The 25,119-nt window shown below is 38.9% G+C and overlaps 1 protein-coding gene across 18 annotated transcripts in view; it reads left to right on the top strand.

The window, feature by feature from the left end:
* Positions 1-25,119, top strand: part of ACACA (acetyl-CoA carboxylase alpha) — a 284,222-nt gene that overhangs the window by 211,691 nt on the left and 47,412 nt on the right. For all 18 annotated transcript variants that reach the window (XM_025439931.3, XM_049114191.1, XM_049114189.1 and 15 more), the window contains 2 exons: positions 2,411-2,531; positions 3,325-3,435. In XM_025439931.3, the coding sequence (XP_025295716.1) occupies positions 2,411-2,531; positions 3,325-3,435 (232 nt within the window). The remainder of the gene's footprint in view (positions 1-2,410; positions 2,532-3,324; positions 3,436-25,119) is intronic.

Below are 25,119 nucleotides of genomic sequence, written 5' to 3'. Positions count from 1 at the left end.
CCTTGCTGTCTCAGTAATGTTTTCACAGCACCTTTGGGCTAAAAGATATACCCAATATTTCTGTTTATTAAATAGTCAGACTTCTACAACTTCATAGGTATTTATATTCTAGCAATAATTATTTGGGAAGTATAATACATATAAATAGAAAGGCTTTTTTCATTTTTAAATAATTACAATTAGTTACTAATGAGACATCTGCATCTATACAAGATCTCAAGACTTAGATTCAGCTTGGATATAGCCACCCTTGTTTCTTGTTCTGCATTGACTTTTGTGCAGAACTTGGTTTTTTTCTACAGCAACTGAAAACCCAGCTTTGCAAAGATATAAGACATTGTCAAAAGGAATGTAGCATTATTTAATGTTTAATTATGAACTACCTAAACCTAGTAGTTTACATGGACTCCAACAGATTTTACATATCATAGTGTTTCTCTCAAATATTTAAAATATCCTGCAGTGCCCCTGGCAGTTCACTGTGACACTCAAGACACTATGGTGCACAATGCGGGTATAATGGGATTTTGCCATTTTTTAAATGTTTTTTGCTAAATATTTTGTACCTTATCTTGCTATTCTGAATGAGATTTCCCTTCCCCATTATGTTTTTTAACTCTTTATTACTGAAATGTTAAGCCATTGATTCTGCATACTGCTTTTGTTAAAGCAAGTCATTTTTCTTCTCTCGGTTATAGTTTCCTTGTCTATAAGATGAATATCAGGAAAATTAATATATGTAAAGCCCTTAGCATAGCACTGAGTACATAGTAAGCAGTCAAAAATCCTGACCACTATTATCTGTAATAATGGAGAGGACATTACCTATCACACTGGATTGTTGTGAGGGCCAAAAATTATATTTATTTATGAATGTGTTTTGTTAATTGTATTACAGTATACAAAGATTTTTATTGCAAATAACATTAAAATTTAGTACTACTTTAAAGAATGATAGTTTTAATGGTAGAAGACTCAGATCATAGAGCAGAAAATGAGAAATTTGTATTCTTTTTCATGTAACACAAAGAGAGAAGATGCCACTTACCAAGTAATGAATACCTGTGAAGCAATATGTAATCCTTAGGAGGGAAAAGATCTGCTTTGCAGGGAGGGCTGACTGGACTCATGAGTGTTTGTGACTATATGGCTTGTGAGCCTTCCAGAAGGGATACATTAACACCCCCCTCCTACTATTGTTGCTCATTAACCCTTTAAGGGAGGTTAGCTTTACCTGCAACATAACTCTAGAATTTAGAGCCTAAATACAGAGTAAAAGGAAGAATTGGAGAATTCCTGGGAGACGCTAAAAATAGAAAGGCCAGGGAATCTGGGAAGCAAAGATGCAAAGCCAGAGACCAAGGCCAAGGGCAAAAGGAAGGAATTGGTGGAAGGTTAGAAGTAAGGAAAGAAGGGAACAGAGAAATATGAGGGCAAAAAGTAGTTTAAGAGCCACTATGGGATATTTATTTATTATTTCAATTTATAAAACTATGCCCAGCGCCAAGCTTTTTGGGTACACACAGAACAGTAAATAATATATGCCCATCTCTACTTCCAACTTTGTATTTTTCCTTTCTTTTACTAGTTGCATTCCCCATCTCCCACTTCCCATTATCAGCTATCACTCTTAATCCCTTGCCAAGAAGACAGATGAGTGGCTCCCACTGGATCTGCAGGATGCTTTCTGGACAACTTGGCCCGCATTTCACTTCCACACACATTCCACCTACCTTTCCAGAAGACTAGAGCCAGGACCCCTCCATGTATGCACTTGATATTTACAAAAGAGCAGGAATGGGAGTACACTGTTTTGATTATGTCCTTCATCCCTGTCTTGGAAAGAGAAAGGATTTTTTGACTTGAGAAATTGGGCTGAGCATTCTCACTCTGCCTCTGAATTTTTCTTTTCCTTTGTAACATTTATCTAAAATTGTTGATTTAATGGCTATTACTGATTATAGAGAGATCTACAATGACCCTGCCTTTAAGAAACTTGCTCTGGAAAGTAAGAGAGGGCATCTAAAATCGGAGCACCAGCTATGTGTCAAGCCCTCTCTTTGTTACTTTAACTCTCATGTCAACCCTTAGAGGTAGACATTGTCTCCATTTTATAAAAGTTACTATTATCTCCAGAGTTGCATGGCTACATGTGTCAGAGCAGGGATTTAAACTTGTCTACTTAATTTTAGATTTTGCTCTTTCTGCTATACTGTATTGCTTCCAGAAAATATAGGCACCAAGCTAAGGAGGAAAGATATATGAATGAAAAGTATAAGAATAGTATAGAGCCCTGGCTTTAAATAAGCTTTCAGGAGGCTTTTAGCAGCCTTTTAATGGTGATTATTATTTTAATGGATTGTTATTCTTGTGTTTAACCTTTATAATTGGGCATGGCTGTATCCAATAGGTACAAGATAACTGATATTATTGGGAAGGAAGAGGGACTTGGAGCAGAGAACCTTCGAGGCTCTGGAATGATCGCTGGAGAATCCTCATTGGCCTATGATGAGATCATCACCATCAGCCTGGTAAATATTAAGAGAATATGACATTTTTGAAGAACTGACTTTGTGATTAGGAGTTGTGTCTGTCGCATCTCTGCTATTCAGTCACAAATAAGAACATTACTTAAAGATTATATATGTACAATTTGACTTTAACTGTGCATGATAATGTAAATAATTGAATTTCCCAGATACATCTAGCACCTTTTTGCCTTTAGTTTTTTATTTCTCTAAACATTCTAACAGAGTTGTAACAGCTTCAATTTATTTTTTTTACTACTTTCCTTATTCTTTTTTTTTTTTTTTTTTTTAATTTTATTTATTTATTTATGATAGTCACAGAGAGAGAGAGAGAGGCAGAGACACAGGCAGAGGGAGAAGCAGGCTCCATGCACCAGGAGCCCGACGTGGGATTCGATCCCGGGTCTCCAGGATCGCGCCCTGGGCCAAAGGCAGGCGCCAAACCGCTGCGCCACCCAGGGATCCCCTACTTTCCTTATTCTTATCTGTAGTGTAGATAGATGCCGAGCATCTGTGAAACAAGCAAAAGTTTGAGATGTAAAGACCCTATGAACCTTTAAGTGTTTAATACTTTAATCATTCAGCGAATTCTGTACCTGCTTTTCTTTGACCAGGGAATTGTGGGGCTTAATGTTATTAATCAAGCAAACTTCATAAAAAGTAGTACTTTTTTCTGTTAATGTGGATTCTGTATATCTCTGCCTTAGTTCTGACAGCTTGGGTGGGACATAACTATGTGGCATGTAGAATTTACTCTTTTCTCTCTGTCTCTGTCTCTCTCTCATTGTCTTTGAAGGTTACATGCCGGGCCATTGGGATTGGAGCTTACCTTGTCCGGCTGGGACAGAGAACCATCCAGGTTGAAAATTCTCATTTAATTTTGACTGGAGCTGGAGCCCTCAACAAAGTAAGTTTTTAGGGTCTGGGAGAAGTGAGTGAAGCTGTTTGAAGATGACTGAATTCTCAATTCAAGATCCTGATTGAGAAGAAGCCATTCAGGCCATGCTTCCCTCAGTCTGTCAATTTCCCTCTCCCTCCATCTTTCCTACCCACTGCCTTACTTACCTATTCTATTCATTCATTTATCATAGTCAACAAATATTTTGAGTATCTACTATGTGCCAGGCACTACTCCAGGCCCTACAGATAAGTTCACAAACAAACCATATAGAACTCTTGCTCCAAAGAGTTTACATTCTGCATCTTGCTAGAAAAAGAATTGAATGCTTTTTTTCTGCCCTCCCTCCCTTTCTTGCATCCATGAGTAAGTGAAGAGATCTATTCCCAGATGCGGAGCTATCTCTGAAACATATTCTTGAACGTGTTGACAAAATGAAGCTTTAATGTTCTGAGAAATTTGTGAATGCACCCCTTAAAAAGGACACTTAACAGTGGTCCCTTGTACATAGAGGAAGTAATTGGTAAATATTGAGTAGAGAGGTAGATGGATAGATTGCTGGGCAAGAGTATGACAAATTTGTCATCCCTTCAAAAGAAATTCTTGTGTGAGACATCTGGGTGGCTCAGTCTATTGGATGTTTGACTCTTAATTTCCGCTCAGGTCATGATCTCAGGGTCATAGGATCAGGCCCTGCATAGAGCTTTGCACTCAGCGGGGAGTCTGCTTGAGGATTCTGTCTCCCTCTCCCCCTCCCCGCCATGCTTACCCCCCTTTCTCTCAAATAAATAAATCTTTAAAGAAAGAAAGAGGGAGGGAGAGAGGAAGGAAGAAGGAAGAAAGGAACAAGTGAAAGAAAAGAAAGAAACAAAGAAAGAAAGAAGGAAAGAAAGAAAAGAAAAGAAAAGAAAAAAGAAAAGAAAAGAAAAGAAAAAAAAGAAAAGAAAAGAAAAGAAGAGAAAAAAGAAGAAAAGAAAGAAATTCTTGTGCCTTTTCAATCCAAGCTCATAGGGGCTTTTCCAAAGGGGAAAAAAAATGATTGCTGAGGTCACTGCTTGTAAGAGTGAAAACTATCTAAGAATACCTGGATATACAAGACAATGTTGTTCTGACTTCTCTGCAGACATAAGAAAATTATTTTCTCTCCAGAGCCAAGAATATGTAATAATTTGGAACTGGCTGGCAGACCTTGTGCAACTCATGTAACCGCTCAGCTACTCCGCTTTCTTTGTCTGTCAAAGGGGAATATAATAATTCACATGCTTAAATGATATGGTGGAGATCAAATGAGAAAACATAAGTGAAAATACCTAGCATCTGGCACAAAGTGTTGGTCATCATTACAGCTCTAGTTTCCTTTTCTTCTCCCGTACATGACTTGGTGATTTGAGTTATATGCATGCTGAATTGTATTGGATACTGGGTTTGCTAGACTTGCACAAACTTTAACAAGCCTTGACTTTCCAGTGGAAGGATAGGAATTAAGTATCCTATTATCTTATGTTTTAAAAGTTGATACATCCATTGGTCCAGTTAGCTTTTGGAGATATCAGAAATGAGGAGAATCCTTTGATATGATCAGTTTGCTCTCTACATTCATATAGGGTCTGTCTCCTTCTCTGGGTTTGCTCTTCCCTCCAAGAAAAGGCAGAGCAGGGGATCCCTGGGTGGCGCAGCGGTTTGGCGCCTGCCTTTGGCCCAGGGTGCGATCCTGGAGATCCGGGATCGAATCCCACGTCGGGCTCCCGGTGCATGGAGCCTGCTTCTCCCTCTGCCTGTGTCTCTGCCTCTCTCTCTCTCTCTCACTGTGTGCCTATCATGAATAAGAAAAAAAAAAAAAGATTAAAAAAAAAAAAAAAGAAAAGGCAGAGCAATGTTAACAATGGCAAACTTGGGTACCCCACTCCCCTTTTGGAAAGTAAGCTAGGAAAAAAAAAAGGAAAGTAACCTAGAAATCAACGTTGTGAACTGCCACTATTGCAGGAGACTACTGCAGTAGGGGAAACTGCTGAGTCTTTTTCTTTTTTTTTTTAAGTTGCTCTTTTGGATACCTTCTTAAGACGAGATACTCACAAATGTTGAAAAGAATCGTAGATACGATGATCTATAAGGGTGGAATTTAAAGAAGACGCCTGTATTCCCATATACCCATACCTGGACAAAGAGCTAATTTCTGAAATTTATTTCATCACATTTTTTTTTTGTCCCTAATAATATGTTATACACAGAGAAAAATACAAAAAGCAAAGATGCTGCTGCTGCTGCTAGGGAGTTTTGTTTGGTTGGTTTTTGTCATTTGCCTAAAAACTTCCTAGTTGAATTTAATTTGTGCCATAAAGAAAGCATTAGGGATTTTTTTCTGAAAATCTGGTTGAATTGTTCTGATCAGATTTATTATGTTCCCCCTCTTCCTAGCCTACAGGGCTGTTCGTTGAAGGAAAAGTGTAGTTGGAGCGGAAAAGGCTAGGGAAGCTGCAGCTGTAACTTACCGAACAATGCTCATTTCCAAACGGACGTGATCATTTGTAGCTGAAGGGAGTGATCAAGTTATAGAGGTTACCTAATCTGGCTCAGCCTGCTTCACTATCTTCATGTCAGTGCCTCTTAAGTATACAGACATGTTCTTGGAAGACACCTGATTTCATGCAAATTCATTCAGAATGTCCTGTCTGCCCCTTTGCCTATCCAGTATGAAAAAAGACATTACATATACGGAAGCTGCATGTTTATATCACTTCCTCCGACTCATTCCTTTTGCATGTTCTGTCTTTGTGTATATTGGTGTCTTTCAACATCTGTTTGCCTTTCTGTAGAAATCTCTGTCTCTTATGGGTGTGTGCAAGTCACTTTGAGTGTGTGTCTCTTCCTGTGTGAGTCCTGGTCTGTCTCTTTGTGTCTGTATCTTGCTTCTAGATAGATCCCTCTCTTTCTTTCTCTGTGCTTCCCTGAGTATCCATGTGTGAGGAAGTCTTTGTGTGTCTGAAAACACTGTAGAGCCTCCTTAAGCCTTGACCATTTTGCTCGAGTATGTGTGTACCTGTACAAAGTGGAAATGTATGTGGTATATGTAAGCTTTTAGACTGTAAACATTTGACCCCCACCTTTTTGAGTCTTCATCCTTTATGTTAAACATTGGGGTGAAGAATAGGAAGGGAGGGGATGTGCAGAGGTTGTAGGAAAAAAGAAATCTGTGTGTGCAAGTGCCGATCCCGTTGACCCTTTTGAAAATTGAAATAATGATAATGCGCGTCTCCTGACTGCATCAAAGTATCAGCACATCAAAAGCCAGGAGGCATGAAATGCAAATGATAAAGTGAAAGCAGATGGATTGTGCATGATCGCCTGATGCCCAATGAATTTTAAAAGGTGCCGGTTTGCAGGGTGGGGAGGAGGGGGTTGGGGGTGGGGGTACTGAAATAAACACGTTATCCCTGCAATTTTTTTTTTGTTCTTGACGCTCACTCCTGACAATATTTTTTCACACTTGAGTGAACATCCACTCCATCTCTCTCTCCCTTTCTCCCTCTCTCTTTCTCTTTCCTCTCCAACTCTCCCCCCACCCCCCCACCTCTTACACGTCTCAGGTCATGTCGCTGCAGCTCCGGTGGAAATAATAAGATATAAACCACGAGGTTGTTATTTGCATAGAAATAGCATGGAGCCCCAGGCAGCAAGGGAGAAGGACACAGGGATCATTTGTCTAAAATTTTAATGAAAACTTTTGCTGAGGCAGAGATTTTTTTGAAACTTTCTTTCTCCCTGCTTTTCTCCTCCCCTCCCTTCCCCCCCCAAACCCCATCACTGATTTGACTTAACATGGTTCAATTTGAGGAGAAAGGGTTGACACACCACATATCACACTCCTATAATACAGCAACATGTAAATTGTTTGTTCCTTTAATAGATATGAAGCTGGAGAGACACACATTCTCAACTTAATGCATTGCATGTATGCGTCAGGCTTTTATGGCCCTACTCTGTCTCAGTGCACCAGTGATGTTGCCTGTCATTAGCTGACCTGTTTTTAATTAGTTTAGACCTTCCTACCTTTTGCTTCTGAACATTCTTTACTTTTTAAAGGATTTCTTTTTGTAGCCAACAGTAGTAGCCTGCAAATAAAATATAAATATTCTGGTGGTTTCCTGTTTTTTACTTTCAGTGGTTCTACTGTACTTTTACCATTTTATTCATGGACACCGTCCTTTGCTTACTGTGTCTTTTGTTCCAAAATCAGAAAGTGCTTCCTGCATTTGTTTTTTTATCCCTTTGCCCTTGTTATCTCAGTATTTGTATAATTTCTTTTCTTGTCTATCTTGCTCTCTGTTGCCTGTAGTTATTTGTAAAACATTCAGAATATTACCAAGTTGAGGAGAAATACAGTATCTGGTTTTCCTAAATGCTGCAGAAGCACGTTTGCCATTTGAGCTAAAGGCAGTGGGATGGTGATTATAGAAGCAATCTAGAGGACTTTATTTGAAACTTAAAATCAAGCACATCGGTGCAGCTCCTTGCTACCCTCTGGGGTGAGCTAGTGGCATCAGGGCTAGTTTACAGATGGGAAGATTAAAGCTGAGGTAAAGTGACTTGGTTCCATTGACAGAGATTAAATCAGCGTGAGAATGTGAATTTCCATGTCCCCAAGTTTCTTTTGAGATGGTCTTAGTGTCCATAAGGCCTGAGAAGAGAAGTGGTCATTTTCCTTTTTGTGCAAATGTCACCTATGATGACATAAATAAGAGAAGCTTCCAAGGGTCTGCTATTTCATGTCATCCAAGGTAGAAGAACATAGGTTCTTAGCTCTACAAACCATAGGCTCCTGATGGCAGATGGCTCAGAATACCTCACTGAGTAGAGTAGTAAGGCAGACTTGATGGATGTGACAAACTACCCTGCTTGATGGGTGTCATGCTAGCCTGGCAAAGACAGCAACCTGTGTGCTTGGGGAACTGGTAAAATGGGCCCTTTTAGGAGGCTGGGATAGTTTGTACAGATCTCAACTAAGTCAGGGTGCTACTGAATATGTCCAGGAATTTTCAGATTTACTTTCACTACACCACCATTCCTCTGTTTCTACATAGTATCCTTCACATGTTGTAAGGTGGTGGGTAGGCTCAAAGGACCTAAGGGAACACTGATGTAAACTAGAGCTGCTAGTTCTCAGTCTATACCCTAGACCTGGTGATATGTGACATTTTAAAGCTTCTGCTTTGGGATGCCTGGGTGGTTCAGCGGTTGAGCGTGCCTGCCTTTGGCCCAGGGTGTGATTCTGGAGCCCCAGGATCGAGTCCCACATCTGGCTCCCTGAGTGGAGTCTGCTTCTTTCTCTGCCCATGTCTCTGCCTCTGTGTGTCTAATTAATCAATTAATTAATTAATTAAAATAAAATATTTTTAAAAAGAAAAAAAAATAAAGCTTTTGCTTTAAGGGGAAAAAAAGAATCCCATAATCTCATCTCCTTTACCGAGATCAGGCCCCTGTTTCTACCAAATCTGCCAGGGAAAAAGAGATTATATGATGGTGTGGCCAAGGCTATATATGTTAGGCCTGTAGGGCCCTTAATTCTAATCTTGCTTTTGAGACTTGATACAAGTCCTTCCCTGAATCTCAGTTTCCAAACATCTTTTTCTGAATCTGTACAATATGAAATGTGAAGTTGTTGCTCCCTTTGTTATATACAGTATCAGAGTTCCTCCCACCAGCTTATAGGACCAGGGACCTCTACTATTCATTCTCTATATTCACCCATGACTCTGTGACACAATGTGAGAGTCATGGAGGCTCAAGAAAGGAAGGAGAGAGGGGTGCCTGGCTGGCTCAGTCAGTAGAGCATTTGACTGTTGGTCTTGGGGTCATGAGTTCAAGCCCAACATTGGGTGTAGAGATTACATAAAACAATGATAAATGAAATTTTTTTTATAAAAGGGAGGGATTATTTCGTTCTCACTGTGAGTCAGCATTGTAACTTTCACAAAACTTAAAGAGCTGGAATGGTGAAAAGCATATATGCTAGAGCCGAACTACCTGGGTTTAATTCCTGGCTCTACCATCTACTAGTTGTGTGATCTTGGGCAATTTTCTTAACTTTTCTGGGTCACAGCTGTATTAACTGTTAAATGAGGATAATAATAGTACCTATTTACCAGGTCTTGTTAGGATTAAATGAGTTAATATAGGTAAATCACTGACATTGTTGTAGTGTTCCCCAACATGAACATAGGGTCCTGTTCTCATTGCAACTCATAATCCAGGCCCTGGAAGGGAAATACACATACAACATTCTCTATATTTTCTGATCCTTCGAAGGCAAAAATTCCTTTAAGAAAATGTTAGATGTCAGTCCTTGCCACGGCAGTACATTCACGTATTGACTTTCCCAATAGATGTTATCTAAAAACAATCACTGCACTTTGGAAAGCCATTAACGTCAGAGGCGCCATGTTCAGTCCTGATAGGGTAGTATACGTGTCAGTCATCTGTCTACAGGAGTCCCCAAGGACTTGTTGATACAATAGCCCATAATCACTCTAAGGATCAGACCAGCAATTTGCATTTTTAAAAGTCCCTAACTACCTATTTTCACAATAGACAGTCCCTGTACTCCGAAGCTCCAGATGGGATCACTCTCCTTTTAAAGAGGGTATTTGAGCTTCCTTTCTGAGTAAGCCTCACTTTAGCATTATGAATGAGTTTTCTCAGAAAGGATTGCAATGGGCACATCTCCTTGGTTTTTGAGCCCTATTACCCCATACCTCTACAACACACACACACAAAATGTGGGCAAACCTGACCCCGTTTTGGGGTGGTTTTGAATTTCGTTTAATGTTTCTTAGGTTTGGTAGAAAACTGTACCAGGTATGTTTGACTCCCAATTAGTGAGTCATTGTGATCTGCCCTCAGCCTGATCCCCAGCTCTCTGGTTTGGAGATCTTGCAGGTCGAATTTCCCTTCAGAGCTCCATGAGAGACATTGCCTTTGACTATGAGAGCCCTGTTGTGGGTATGGTGGCTGAGAGACTAGTGACTTGGGAGAACTTCAAATAAGTATCAATACTGAACTTCTAGTTGAAGTGAAAGCTTTGAGGCCCTGCCTGGGGCATTATATATAGACTCAGGAATTAACCATGTTCGACAGCCTCTTAAAATTTATTCAAACTTCTTGAAGTTACAAAACCTTGAGATTTAAAAAACAAACAAAAACTTTTGATTATTCCCCTCCCTGCCATTTACTAGATAAGTAACTTTGGGCCTTCATCTATTTGGGCCTCAGTTTCCTCTTTATGAAATACATTTCCCACCTTAAGGTGAAGACCAGAAGATCTCTTAATCTTAAATTTACTTTAATTTCTAGTACTCTGTTATACTGTATAGATGTATATTAATTTGTAGCTAGGGAACCATGTTAGGCTGGAGCAGGGAGAGGATAGATTGGCAATGAGGGTGGGTAGGATCCAAAGTAGTTGCTACATATTAGGGTGTTATCTACTAGAGAAATTACATATTAGTGATATGTAAAATTATTACACAACAAGATTAGGAATGGGAGTTGTAAAGCATACTTATTGAAAAATTTGTTCATCACATTTCTTATCCATATTACAGAAAAGTAAATGCCATGCGGTAGTGGCAGTGGTAATGGTGTTACTATTGATGACAGCAAGCGGCCATAGAATTATAATGATTGGGAGCAGAAGATCTCAAAAGTCCAACCACCCAACTATTGTTTGAATTTCCCCTATAACACTACTGCCAAATATTTATTCAGTTATGCTTGAAAAATCCAACTAACAGGGAACTCAGTACTTTATGAGCCGATCCCTTTCATTTACATGAAGTTTTTTCTTACATTTAGCTACAGTCTGTTCCTTTGCACACACAGACCAATTCCTCTTTTAAAGTGTTCATAATTAACAAAGCAACTCCCAGTGTTATGGTGTAACCTATGTGGAATTGAATGGAACCAAAATCTTCCCCATGTACTTTGCTTTCAGAGTCTGGCCTTGTCTTAAGAACAAAAGTAGTAAAAAAAAAAAAAAACAAAAGTAGTAAAGATGGAAATGCTATCCAAAGATAGGAAGGAAACTGGATTCCTAAATGCCATCCTTGCCAGCCGAAACTATGAAAAGTAGAAATTACAAGAGAAATAGCTAAAATTTACACCACTTGGATGTATTCTGTAGAAGGTTGGGGGGTCTGCTGCATAGTATCATGCAAGGCTTTAAGGGCCTGATTATCTCCTGCTTCCCCCACCCCAACTTTGTTGACCCTATACACGGTTGGAGGATGTTTTCTTGGGTGCTGTGTATTTAGATAACAGTTAAAACTCATTGCCAAAGTTAGGTAGTACGTACTTCAGGAATCAGTAAAGGTGATATAGACTGAGGTACTCTAAAACTCGTAAGGGCACACAACTAATCTAAAGTGCTAGAATTTATTTCCCTCTCATCTCAGTGAGCAGTCTCTGGCTCACTTGGAATATGTGTACCTATGTCCTCTCTGTCCTATTTCCGGAATGTCTATTTCAGCCTCTAGGATTGTGCTGCTTCCTGAGCACTGGAGTGAAGAAATGCCTCTATCTCACATGGCATGCAGGGTCTCTGTACTTTTGCCTCTAACAAAATATTGTCCCTGGTCTCAAACTAAGTGTCCTCTTAGGGCTCTGAGCATGATCCCTTAGGCAGAACAGTTCAGCTTCTTCATTTTCCAGTCACATGTTACACCTTCTTATGCTGGATTTTCTTTATCCACCTATCCATCCTTCCTTCCTTCCTTCCTTCCTTCCTTCCTTCCTTCCTTCCTTCCTTCCTTCCTTCCTTCCTTCCTTCCTTCCTTCCTCTCTCTCTAAATGTTCATAGCTCTGTCTTTGCAAATTAGTGTTCACTGGAAGCTTTGCTATTCCACTTACCCTTCTCCCCTTAACCTTTCTTCTCCCCAGCCCCAGCCTGAAACCCAAGTAAATTAGCTTCTCACCCCTGCCCCCCAGTTAAAAAAAAAAAAAAAAAGCCATACTCTTCCAACAGTGTCGGTTCTTGGATTTGCAGTCAGCAGCCATCTCCAATAACCATCAGGCTGTCAGCTTTGCAGCTCCCTACTACCTCCCACCTCCCCCATCACTCACCAGAGGAAAAAGAGAGCCAGAGCAAGAGCTTGAAATATATCATGCAATAGTGTATCATGAATTTGTTGTGAATCACAGCGGTGAAGCAGGTTTATTTATTTCTGAGACCTTAAATCAATACAAAGTAGGTCTCTTAGTTCTGAAGCTGGGATGGAGTGTGAAAAAATGAGCCCATTGTACTCTTAAAACTTTGGGGAAAGGAGATGACAGCTATATAATTCCATTTACCAGGCACTAGGGGCTTTAATGTGAAGGTGACAGGGAGCTCTTTGTGCATTTAGAGCACCATATCTTCTAAATAAAAGATCTGTAGACTTGATAGTGGAGCATAGCTCCAAGTTTAATAATCTCCAAGCATTAGACCGAGCCAATATGTTCCCAAGTCAGAGAGTTCCCCCCCAAACACTCATAAATTAAAAGTGCAAGAACTGCACACGTTGGTAGATTAGGAATGCAAGGACTCCAGTCTTTCCTAGCAGAAAGACAGACCTGGGCTCTGGCTGTGCACAGACTGCTCTGTGAATATGATAAAGACGCAGGAAACGAGGCTATTTAGAAACTGGCTCCTTGGCTGTTCATCATTCTAGGGGATGTCCCCTATGCTGGATCTAAATCTAGCTATGTCCCCTCTTAGAGTGGCCATCTTCACACATCTAATCAGCTAATGTACACAGGAGTGTTGAATTATGAAAGGAGAAGCTTTAAGAGCTGTTTAGATTGAACTACAGATTACCATGCCCAAGCTTCAAGTTTTTCTGGCTGATTCTGGTTCTTAATTTTAATAACGTGTCAGTGTCTGGAAGTGAAGTCTTTCAAAATAACGTGCACATAAAAGAAATTGAGACATCAGTGTAATTAAGGAAAAGAACCCACCCAAATTTCACTAACAGCATAAGATGCGAATATGAGAAGTGAAGACCATTGGAACATATAATCAAGTTTTGAGTTTCTTCATTTTCTATCTGACCCATTGATAAAATATGCCTTTTCTCAACAGATAAAGCAGGTTTATGCAGCTCAGTAGAGCAACCCTAATATAATATGACTTTATATTAGGTAGAGTTACTAGCTTAATTCAGGCTCAGGTAAAGAATTTTGAAAGAAAAACCCAGTGTCTGCACTGGGGAATACTAAAAAGGATGGGAAAATTGAATCACTCATTTTGTTTGAGAAAGCTGCTACACATTATAACACTAATATGGAAGATTTTTTGCTTATAGTATTTCAACTTGCTAAAAATATAAATCAAAGCTGAGTTTTTACAGAGCACTAAGAATTATGGCAGTTCACATGCATTTGTTGCATGCCAGTTATGTGTAAAGTTCCATTCTTATGCTGTGGGTATACAAGGCTGATTTCTGCTTTCATGGAGCTTCAAATTTAGACTTGAAAGACAGTAACAGTCTTGTCATGTGTTCTAAAGATAAAAATAAACTCGCTGCCCACCAGATGTAAATAAGAAAACACAACCAAGGGGATCCCTGGGTGGCTTAGCGGTTTAGCTCCTGCCTTTAGCCCAGGGCACGATCCTGGAGTCTCGGGATCAAGTCCCACGTCGGGCTCCCAGCATGGAGCCTGCTTCTTCCTCCTCCTGTGTCTCTGCCCCCCTCTCTCTCTCTCTCTCTCTCTCTGTCTATCATGAATGAATGAATGAATGAATGAATGAATAAATAAATAAATAAATAAATAAATAAGTAAATCTTTAAAAAAAAAAAGAAAAGAAAAGAAAACACAACCAAAAAGGCTGCCGAGATGAACAGTTGGTGCTACTCCACAAGAAGCCAGGCCCCCAGCAAGCACTGAACTCTTTGCCTAACCACTGGTGGGCTGAGGCAGTCACACAACCCTCTGCCTTTCCACCAACCTCATGCCTCAGATCCTCATCAGAAAACCACCAAAAACTTTTCCATCTTTTGAAAACATCTGAAGAATTCTCACAATTCAATTATAGGAAAACAACACAGTCATTTAAAAAATGGGTTTAATTTGGGGAATCTGGGTGGCTCAGGCAGTCAAGCATCCTATTCTTGATTTGGACTCAGGTCATGATCTCAGGGTCCTGGGTTGAGCCCCAGTTGGGCTCCACTGCTCAGTGGGGAGTCTGCTTGAGAATCTCTCTCTCCCTCTGCCCCTCCCTCCACTACAGTCACTCTTTCTCTCTTTCAAATAAATAAATCTTTTTTAAAAATTAAAAAATGGGTTTAATTTTCTTAAGAAATTTGAATAGACATTTCAGCAGAAAAGATATGAAGATGATAATCAAGCACATGAAAGGATGCTTAATGCAAATTTAAAACCACAATTAGGCACCACTAAAATAAAAATTTAATAAGGAAAATTTTTATCTGACAATACTAAGTATTGGTGAGAATGCAGAACAACTGGAACTCTTGTATATACTGGTGGGAATGTGAAATGGTACAGCCATTTTGAAAAAGTTTACTCCAGCCATAAACAAGAATGAGATCTTGCCATTTGCTACAACATGGATGGACCTAGAAGGTATAATGCTAAGTGAATAAGCCAGTCAGAGAAAGAAAAATATCACATGATTTCACTCATGTGGAATTTTTAAAAAAGCAAATGAGCAAAGGAAAAACAAAAACCAGACTCTGAATACCGAGAACAAAATAGTGGTTTGCCAAAGGAAGATAGAGGGGGGTGTTGGGTGAAATTAAGTGAAGAAGATTTAAAAGTACACTTATCTAGATGAGCACTAAGTTATATATAAAATTGCTGAACCCCTATATTGTATATTTGAAGCTAGTATAACATTGTATGTTAATTGTACTTCAATTTAAAAAAAACCTTTTTTAAAAAAATAAACACTTACCATACAACCTAGTAATCCTATTCCTGGGAGAAATGAAATATACTTCCACACAAAAACGTGTCCACAAATGTCTATATCAGTTTTATTCATAATTTCCCCAAGCTGGAAACTACCCAATTACCCAAAAGTCTACCAAGAAGCAAACAGAAGAACAAATTGTGATACTTCCATAAAATGGAATACTACACTGCAGTGAAAAGGAATATATGACACCTACAGTGGCATAAATGAATCTCAGGTGCACTAACAAAGAAACGACTCCCAAGCACTATGTAGTATATGACTCCATTTATATAATGTCCTAAGAAAGGCAAAATTGTTATTTTTTTAATTCAGGTGTAGTTGGCATACAATATTATGGTGGCTTCAGGTATACAATGTAAGTACTTCAACAGTTGGGTACATTATGGAGTGATCATCACCATACAACTAGCTACCATCAGTATTATACAAAGTTGTTAGGGTATTGTTAACTATATTCCCTCTATTGTACCTTCCGTTCCCATGACTTATTTTGTAACTAGAAGTTTGTACCTTTTAATCTCCTTCCCCTATTTTGTCCAACCCCTCCCCACACACACTCCCTCTGGCAGCCATCATTCTGTTTTCTGAGTCTGTTTTGTTTGTTCATTTGTTTTTTTAGATTCTACATATAAATAAAGCCATACAGTGTTTGTCTTTCTCTGATTTATTTTAGTTAGCATACCGTCTAGGTCCTTCCATCATGTCCTTGTTATCACAAATGGCAAGATTTTTTTTATGGCTAAGGAATATTCCATTATATGCATACACACAAACACACCCCTCACACATCTTCATTATCCATCTTTTTTTTTTTTTTAAGATTTTTTAATTGATTTATCAGAGAGTGAGCATGAGTGCCAAAGAGGGACAGAGGGAGAGGGAGAAGCAGGCTCCCTACTGAGCGGGGAGCCCAATGCAGGGCTCTTTCCCAGGACCCCCGGATCATGACCTCAGCCGAAGGCAGATGCTTAACTGACTGAGCCACCAGGTGCCCCTATCTATTCATCTATTGGTGGAAATGTAGGTTGCTTCCATCTGTGGCTATTGTAAATAATGCTGCAATGAACATAAAAGTGCATGTATCTTTTTGAATTAGTATTTTCATTTTGTTTGTTAAATACCCAGAAATGGAATTGCTGGGTCATATGTTAATTCTATTTTTAATTTTTTGAGGAACCTCCATACTGTTTTCCACAGTGGCTGCTCCCATTTTGCATTCCCACTATCAGTGCATGAAGGTTCCCTTTTCTCCTCATCCTTGTGCAACACTTGTTATTTCTTGGTGTGTTTTTTCGTTGTTTTTTTTTTTTTTTTTTTTATGCTAACCATTCTGACAGATGTGAGGTTATATCTTATTGTGGATTTAGTTTACATTTCCCTGATGATTAGTGATGTTAAGAATGTTAAGAATCTTTTCATTTGCCTCTTGGCCATCTGTATGTCATCTTTGGAGAACTGTCTATTCAGGTCCTGTGTCTTTTTTTTAATTTGGTTCATTTTCTTTGATACTGAGTTGTGTGCATTCTTTATATATTTTGGATATTAACCCCTTATTGGATATATCATTTGCAAATGTCTCCCATTTATTGGGTTGCCTTTTCACGTTGATGGTTTGCTTCACTTTGCAAAACCTTTTTAGTTTGATGAAGTCCAATTGGTTTATTTTTGCTTTTATTGCCCTTGCCTGAGAAGACCAACTCAAAAAAATATTGTTAAGACTGATGTCATGGGATCCCTGGGTGGCGCAGCGGTTTGGCGCCTGCCTTTGGCCCAGGGCGCGATCCTGGAGATCCGGGATCGAATCCCACATCGGGCTCCCGGTGCATGGAGCCTGCTTCTCCCTCTGCCTGTGTCTCTGCGCCTCTCTCTCTCTCTCTGTGACTATCATAAATAAATAAAAATTAAAAAAAAAAAAAGACTGATGTCAAAAAACTTACTGCCCGTATTTTTTTCTAGGGGTTCTATGCTTTCTAGTCTTACATTTAAGTCTATAAGCCACTTTGAGTATACTTTTGTATGTGGTGTAAGAAAATAGTCTAGCTTTATTTTTTTGCATGTAGTTTTCCATTTTTTCCAAAACTATTTTTTAAAACTATCATTTCCTTATTGTACATTTTTGCCTCCTTTGTTGAAAATTAATTGGTCATATTAAGCATGGATTATTTCTGAATGCTGTATTCTATTCCATTGATTTATGTGTCTAATTCTGTGCCAACACCATAACCTTTTGATTACATACAGCTTTGTAATATAGTTTGAAATCAGGGAGCATAATACCCCTAGCTTTGATCTTCTTTCTCAAGATTGCTTTGACTATTTGGGTGTTTGTGGCTTCATAGAAATTTTAGGATTATGTGTTCTAGTTCTGTGAAAAAATCCCATTTTGATAGAGTACTTTGATGGGTATTGCATTGACTCTAGATTTCTTTAGGTAATATGGACATTTTAACAATATTAATTCTTGCAATCCATGATGGAATGTTATTTATTATGAGTATGAGATATCTGCCTATTTATTTGTGTATCCAGTTTCTTTTGTCAGTGTTTACAGTTTTCAGAGTACAGGTCTTTCACCTCCTTGGTTAAATTTAATTCTAGGCATTTTATTCTTTTTGTTGTTGCAATTATAAATGGGAGTGTTTTCTTAATTCCTTTTTCTGCTAGTTCATTATTAGTATATAGAAATAAAACAGATTTACGTATATTAATTTTGTATCCTGGAACTTTACTGAATTCATTTATTCTAATAGGTTTTTTTTTTTTTGAAGATTTTATTTATTTATTTGAGAGAGAGAAAGCAAGAGCGCGAGAAGGAGTTGGAGGAGGGCAGACGTACAGGGAGAATCACACCGCTCAATGAGCAGGGAGCACAATGTGGGCTTGATCCTGGGACTTTGGGATCACTTAACCAACTGAGTCACCCAGGGCACCTGTTCTAATAGTTTTTTGGTGGAGTCTTGGGGTTTTCTATATATAGTATCATGTTATCTGCAAATTATGACAGTAAGTAGGTATTTACTTCTTTCCTAGTTTGGATCCCTTTTCTTTTCTTTTCTTTTCTTTTCTTTTCTTTTCTTTTCTTTTCTTTTCTTTTCTTTTCTTTTCTTTTCTTTTCTTTTTTTTCTTTTCTTTTCTTTTTTTCTTTTCTTTTCTTTTCTTTTTTTTGTCTGATTGCTGTGGCTAGGACTTCCAATACTATGTTGAGTAAAAGTGGTGACAGTGAGCAACTTTATTTTCTTCCTGATCTTGGAAGAAAAACTTTCAGCTTTTATGATGTTAGCTGTGGTTTTGTCTATGCCTTTTATTATGTTGAAGTATGTTCTCTCTATACCCATTTTGTTGAGTTTTTCAAATAAATAGACATTGACTTTTATTAAATGCTTTTCTGCATTTATTGGGATGATCATATGATTTTTATACTTCTCCTTGTTAATGTGGAGTATCCCATTGATTCATTTGCAGATATTAAACCATCCCTGCATCATTGGAATAAATCCCACATGATCATGGTGTATTACCCTTTTAATTTATTGTTGAATTCAGTTTGCTAATCTTTTTCTTGAGGATTTTTGCATTTTTTGTTCATCAGGGATATTGGCTTGTTTTTTTGTTTTGTTTTTGTGGTTTCGTTGTCAGGGTAATGCTGACCTCATAGAATGAGTTCAGAAGCATTCCTTTCAATTTTTTTGGAATAGTTCGAGGATAGGTATTAACTTTTTTGAAATGTTTAGTAGAATTCACCTGTAAAACCATCTGGTCTTGGACTTCTGTTGTGAGTTTTTTTGTTTACTGATTCAATTTCATTAATAGTATTTGGTCTGTTCAGATTTTCTATTTCTTCCTGATTCAGTTTTGAAGGATTGTATGTTTTAGGAATTTATGCATTTTTGTCTAGGCTGTCCCATTTTTTAGCATATAATTGTTCATAGTAGTCTGTTATGATCCTTTATATTTCTATGGTATTGGTTGTAACTTCGCTTTCATTTCTGATTTTATTTGGGCCCTCTCCCTTCTTTTCTTGATGAGTCTGGCTAAAGGTTTATGAATTTTATTTATCTTTTCTAAGAATCAGCTCTTAGTTTCATTGATCGTTTCTATTGTCTTTTTAGTCTGTTTCATTTTATTTCCACTCTAATCTTTACTATTTCCTTCTTTCCACTAACCTTGGACTTTGTTTGCCTTTTTTCTAGTTCTATTAGGTTTAAGATTAGGTTGTTTATGTGATTTTTTGTTGTTGTTGTTTACTGAAGTAGGCCTGTATTGCTATGAACATCCCACCTTAGAACTACTTTTGCTGTATGTCTTGTAGATTTTTTTTTTTTAAGATTTTATTTATTTATTCATGAGATACACAGAGAGAGAGAGGCAGAAACACAGGCAGAGGGAGAAGCAGACTCCATACAGGGAGCCCGACGTGGGACTCGATCCTGGGTCTCCAGGATCATGCTCTGGGCTGAAGGCGGCGCTAAACTACTGAGCCACCCAGGCTGCCCTGTCTTGTAGATTTTTGAATGTTAGATTTTCATTTCTATTTTCAGTTGTCTCAAAGTATTTTTTTATTTCCTCTTTGATTTCTTTAGTGATCCATTGGTTGTTTAGTAATGAGCATGTTCATCTTCCACATGTTTGTGTTTTTTCCAGTTTTTCTTGTAATTGATTTCTAGTTTGTACCATTGTAGTCAGAAAAGATACCTGATGTGATTTCAGTCTTCTTAAATTTATTGAGACTTGTTTTGTGGCCTAACATATGATCTGTCATGGAAGATGTTCCATGTGCATTTGAATGAATGTGTATTCTGTTTTTGGATGGAATGTTATTTATACATACACACACATACACACACATATACACACACATCTATTAGGTCCATCTGGTGTAATATGTCATTCAAAGCCACTGTTTCTTTTTTTTTTTTTTTTAAGATTTTATTTATTTATTCATAGAGACACAGAGGGAGAGAGAGAGAGGGAGGCAGAGACACAGGCAGAGGGAGAAGCAGGCTCCACGCAGGGAGCCTGACGTGGGACTCGATCTGGGGTCTCCAGGATCACACCCCGGGCTGAAGGCGGTGCTAAACTGCTGCGCCACGGGGGCTGCCCACAGCCACTGTTTCTTTGTTGATTTTTTGTCTGGGTTATCTGCCCATTGATATAAGTGGAGTATTGAAGTCCCCTGCTATTATTGTATTATTATATTACTGTCATTTTCTCCCTTTATATTGGTTACTATTTATTTTACGTATTTAGGTGCCCCGATGTTGAGTGTGTAGATATTTGATACCACTATATTCTCTTGTTGGATTGATCTCTTTATCATTATATAATGCCTTGTGTCGTGTTACAGTCTTTGTTTTAAAGTTTTTCTTGCTACCCCAGATTTCTTTTATTTCCATTTGCATGTAATATCTTTTTTCCATCTCTTCACTTTCAGTCTGTATATCTTTAGACCTGAAGAGAGTCTCTTTTAAGCAGCATATAGGTAGTCTTGTCTTTATCCATTCATCCAGCCTATGTCTTTTGATTGGAGCATTTAGTCCATTTATGTTTAAAGTAATTATTGATAGATATGTACTTACTGCCATTTTGTGGATTGTTTTCTGGATGTTTTGTAGTTCTTCTCTGTTACTTTCTTCTCTTACTCTCTTCCTTTGTTATTTGGTAACTTTCTTTAGTGTTATATTTGTATCCTTTCCTCTTTATTTTCTGTGTATCTATTATAGGCGTTCGGGGGCAGCCCAGGTGGCTCAGCGGTTTAGCGCCTGCCTTCAACCCAGGACCTGATGATCGAGTCCCGGGATTGAGTCCCGCGTCGGGCTCCCTGCATGGAGCCTGCTTCTCCCTCTGCCTGTGTCTCTGCCTCTCGCTGTGTCTCTCATGAATAAATAAATAAATAATCTTAAAAAAAAAAAAGAAAAGAAAGTCTATAATAGGTATTCGGTTTGTGGTCACTATGAGGTTCATATATGACATCCTGTGTATAAAGAGCCTATTTTAAGTTGATGTTTGCTTAAGTTCAAGCAGGTTCTAAAAGCGTTACATTTTTACTGCACTACCTACATTTTATATTTTTTGTGTCATATATATTTTTAAGATTTTATTTATCTATTCATGAGAGACACAGAGAGAGAGAGAGAGAGAGAGAGAGAGGCAGAGACACAGGGAGAGGGAGAAGCAGACTCCACGCAGGGAGCCCAATGCGGGACTCAATCCCAGGACTCCAGGATCACTCCAGATCACGCTCACGCCCTGGGCCGAAGGCAGGCGCCAAACCACTGAGCCACCCAGAGATTCCCCAATTCATGTCATATTTTACATCTTACTATTTTGTGTATCTTTTGATAATTATTATAGATCTAGATGATTTTTACTACTTTTGTCTTTTAACCTTCATACTATGTATCCACCACCTTTACTATATGTTTACCCTTACCAGTTAGATTTTTTTCTTTCATAATTTTCTTATTTCTAGTTATGCCCGTTTCTTTTTCATTTAAAGAAGTCCCTTTAATATTTCTTATTAAGGCCTGCTTGGTGATGATGAACTCCTTTAGCTTTTGCTTGTCTGAGAAACCCCTTATCTCTCCTATTCTGAGTGATAACCTTGCTAGGTGGACTATTCTTAGTTTTAAGGTCTTGACTTTCAGCACTTTGAATATATCATGCCATTCACTTCTGACCTGTAAAGTTTATGCTAAAAAATCAGCTCATAGTCTTATGAGGGTTCCCTGGTACATAATAAGTTTTTCTCTTGCTTTCCTTAAGATTCCCTCTTTATTGACACTGTGATCATAAAATATCTTGGTGTGGGTCTCTTTGGGTTCATCTTATTTAGGAATGTTTGTGTTTCCTGGACTTGGATGTCTGCTTCCTTCCCCAGCTTAGGGAAGTTTTCAGCCATTATTTCTTCAAATAGGTTTTCTGTTCCTTTCCTTTTCTCCTCTCCTTCTGTGACTGCTATAATGCAAATGTTGGTATACTTGACATGGTCCCAGAAGTCCCTTTAACTATCCTTATTTTTTCATTCTTTTTTTCTTTTTGCTGTTCTCGTTGTATGGGTTCCATTACTCTTATCTTCCACATTGCTGATCCATTCTTCTGCATTATCTAATCTGCTATTGATTCTCTCTGGTGTATTTTTCATTTCAGTTTTTATATTCTTCTGATTTGTTCTTTTTTATGTTCTCTCTTAATGTTCTTATTGTGTTCTTCCATTCTTTTCATGAGTTTAGTGAGCTTCTTTATGATCATTATTTTGCACTCTTTATTAGTAGATTGCTTATTTCCTTTTCATTTCATTCTTTTCCTCAGATTTTTGTCTTATTCTTTCATTTGTTTCACTTAATCTCTTCTCTCCTCATTTTACTTAACTCTCTGTGTTTATTTTTGTGTATTAGGTAGATGACTTCTATTTCCTGGTCTTAAAGAAATGTCTTTATAGAGAGAGTGTCCTGTGGGGTCAGTAGCACAAAACCACCTGTTCATTCAATCTAAGTACCCCTCTGGGGTATCCTCATATATGGATGCATGGGCTACACGCACCTTCCTGTTGAGGCTGGGCCACAGTTAGTGTGTGCAGCTGGCCCCTCAAGGCAAGGAGCATTGGAAGAGAGGAGCACTGTTGTTGGCAGAGGCTACCCCCTGGGTGTGGGGATTAAAGGGGACACTGGGAATGTGGTAAGTAGTGCTAGCACAGGAGATGGAGAGTGTCAAAACTGTCTCTTACACCACCAGGCCAACTAGGTAGGGGTAGGAGGTAGAGAAAATGATGCCTGCTGACACTTTCTTCCCTGGAGAATGTTCCAACAGATCTCTGTCCCTCTAGCACATGTCCTAAAATTACTCAGTGAATCTCCTTCATGTGTAACCCCATACTTTTCAAACTACTGCTTTTGTACTGGGATTTGGAGGGAGTAAAATTGTATGTACCCTTTAAGTACAGTCTCATTTTCCTGCTGCCCTTCTGGACATCAGCCCTACTTGTTTTCAAAGCCAGATGTTGGGGATCCCTGGGTGGCTCAGCGGTTAAGTGCCTGCCTTCTGCCCAGGGCATGATTCTGAAGTCCTGGGATTGAGTCCCGTATCAGGCTCCCTGCATGGAGCCTGCTTCTCCCTCTCCCTGTGTCTCTGCCTCTCTCTCTCTCTCTCTGTGTGTGTCTCTCATGAGTAAATAAATAAAATCTTTAAAAAAAAATCAAAGCCAGGTGTTATGGGGGCTCTACTTCCTGGTGCAGGTTGCCTGAGCTAGGGAGCCCAGTGTAGGGTCTGGACCCCTCATTCCTTAAGGAGAGCCTCTACAGTTATGATAATCCTCCCACTCGTGGGTCACCATGCCAGGGGTATGGGTCCTGACTAGACCACATCTTGCCTTGCATACCCATCTTGATGTGGCTTTTTCTTCATGTTCTGAGTTGTGTAAAATATTTTCTGCTAGTCTTTAGTTCATTTTCAGAGATAGTTTTTCTATATGTAGTTGTGGTTCTGGTTTGTTCATGGGAAGTGAGCTCAGGATCTTCCTGCTCCACCATCCTGATTCTCCCTCCTAGAGAGAAACCTTCGGGGTGATTTGGATGATGGTTTTATGACTTATATATATTTGTCACAATTCATAGAATTCTGAACCTAAAAATGAATGATTTGCTATATGTAAATTATACCTCAGTAAACTAGATTTTTTTTTTAATTTCCATATTTGGAAGCAATTCATTGTCAGTACATTCAAATCTGTAGCTAAATGAGCAGTTGTCGGATCCCTGAGGTAAGTGATTCCTTTTTGGCAGTTTTCACTCTGGAAGCTTATGCCTTTTCTCAGACATTTGACAAGTAAACTGTCCTGTGGCTCTTCTCTACCCCCATTGCATTAGAAATGCGTTTCTGTCCCTTGCCCGGTCCACCCTCAAATCCTTGTCATCAGTCTGCCATCTAACTCATTCCTCTGTTTGCCCCACCCCTTAGTAAGCAGATGTCTTGCAGTATTTTTGTGCCTTGTATCTGAGTCTCTCCTTGGTTAAGTATCTTCTCCCAATGCTGGATGCCCAATCCCTGTGCTCCCAATTTACCCATCAACAGACCTGATCATTTTCTAATACTGTGGTGTGGAGAGAGGTTTTGGGGCTTGCAGTGGATGGTCTTGAATCTAAGTGTGGCTCAGGTCAGAAACTTTCCCGTCCTGTGTCAGCAGTAGGTCACTGTGTCCTTTCTCTACCCCTAATCCTAGACTACCAGCTACCAACCAGCATTCCAGTTTGCCAGTGACAAGTGGCAATGAAGAGGCGAGGGGAAGTTGTAAACCTGAGTCTGTGTATCAAGAGGCTATGTTTTGGGAACCTCCAAATATTCTTGGTTGCATAGGCACCAGTTCTGTCTCCCTAGAGATTTAATTCCATTCACCCTTGGATATATTCCTGGAGAAACATTTACACAGTAATATGTGCTGCACCACTTAAAATTGTTAATTGGAGATTGAATTACTTGTCAGGTTTTAAAAATGTAGTCCTCTCAGGTCAGGGAGGAGGGTGTTAGCAGCCTGAGTAGATGAGCTATTGCATTTTTTTTCCCTTCCTCTTTTCTCCCCCACTCCCTTTTCCTCCCTCTCATTCTTCATTTCTTTTGTCCCTATCTTACTGCCTTTTTCCTTCCCTCACTTAATTTTTTTTCATGTCTGTCTCTTTCTGCCTTAGCCAAACCTTTATCAATAACCTAACAGATCCAGAGTGACTTTAATC

The sequence above is a fragment of the Canis lupus genome, chromosome 9 (assembly GCF_003254725.2).
Source record: "Canis lupus dingo isolate Sandy chromosome 9, ASM325472v2, whole genome shotgun sequence".
NCBI lineage: Eukaryota > Metazoa > Chordata > Mammalia > Carnivora > Canidae > Canis > Canis lupus.
The sequence above is the reverse complement of the archived record's forward strand: the minus strand, read 5'-3'. Positions and strand labels throughout refer to the sequence as shown.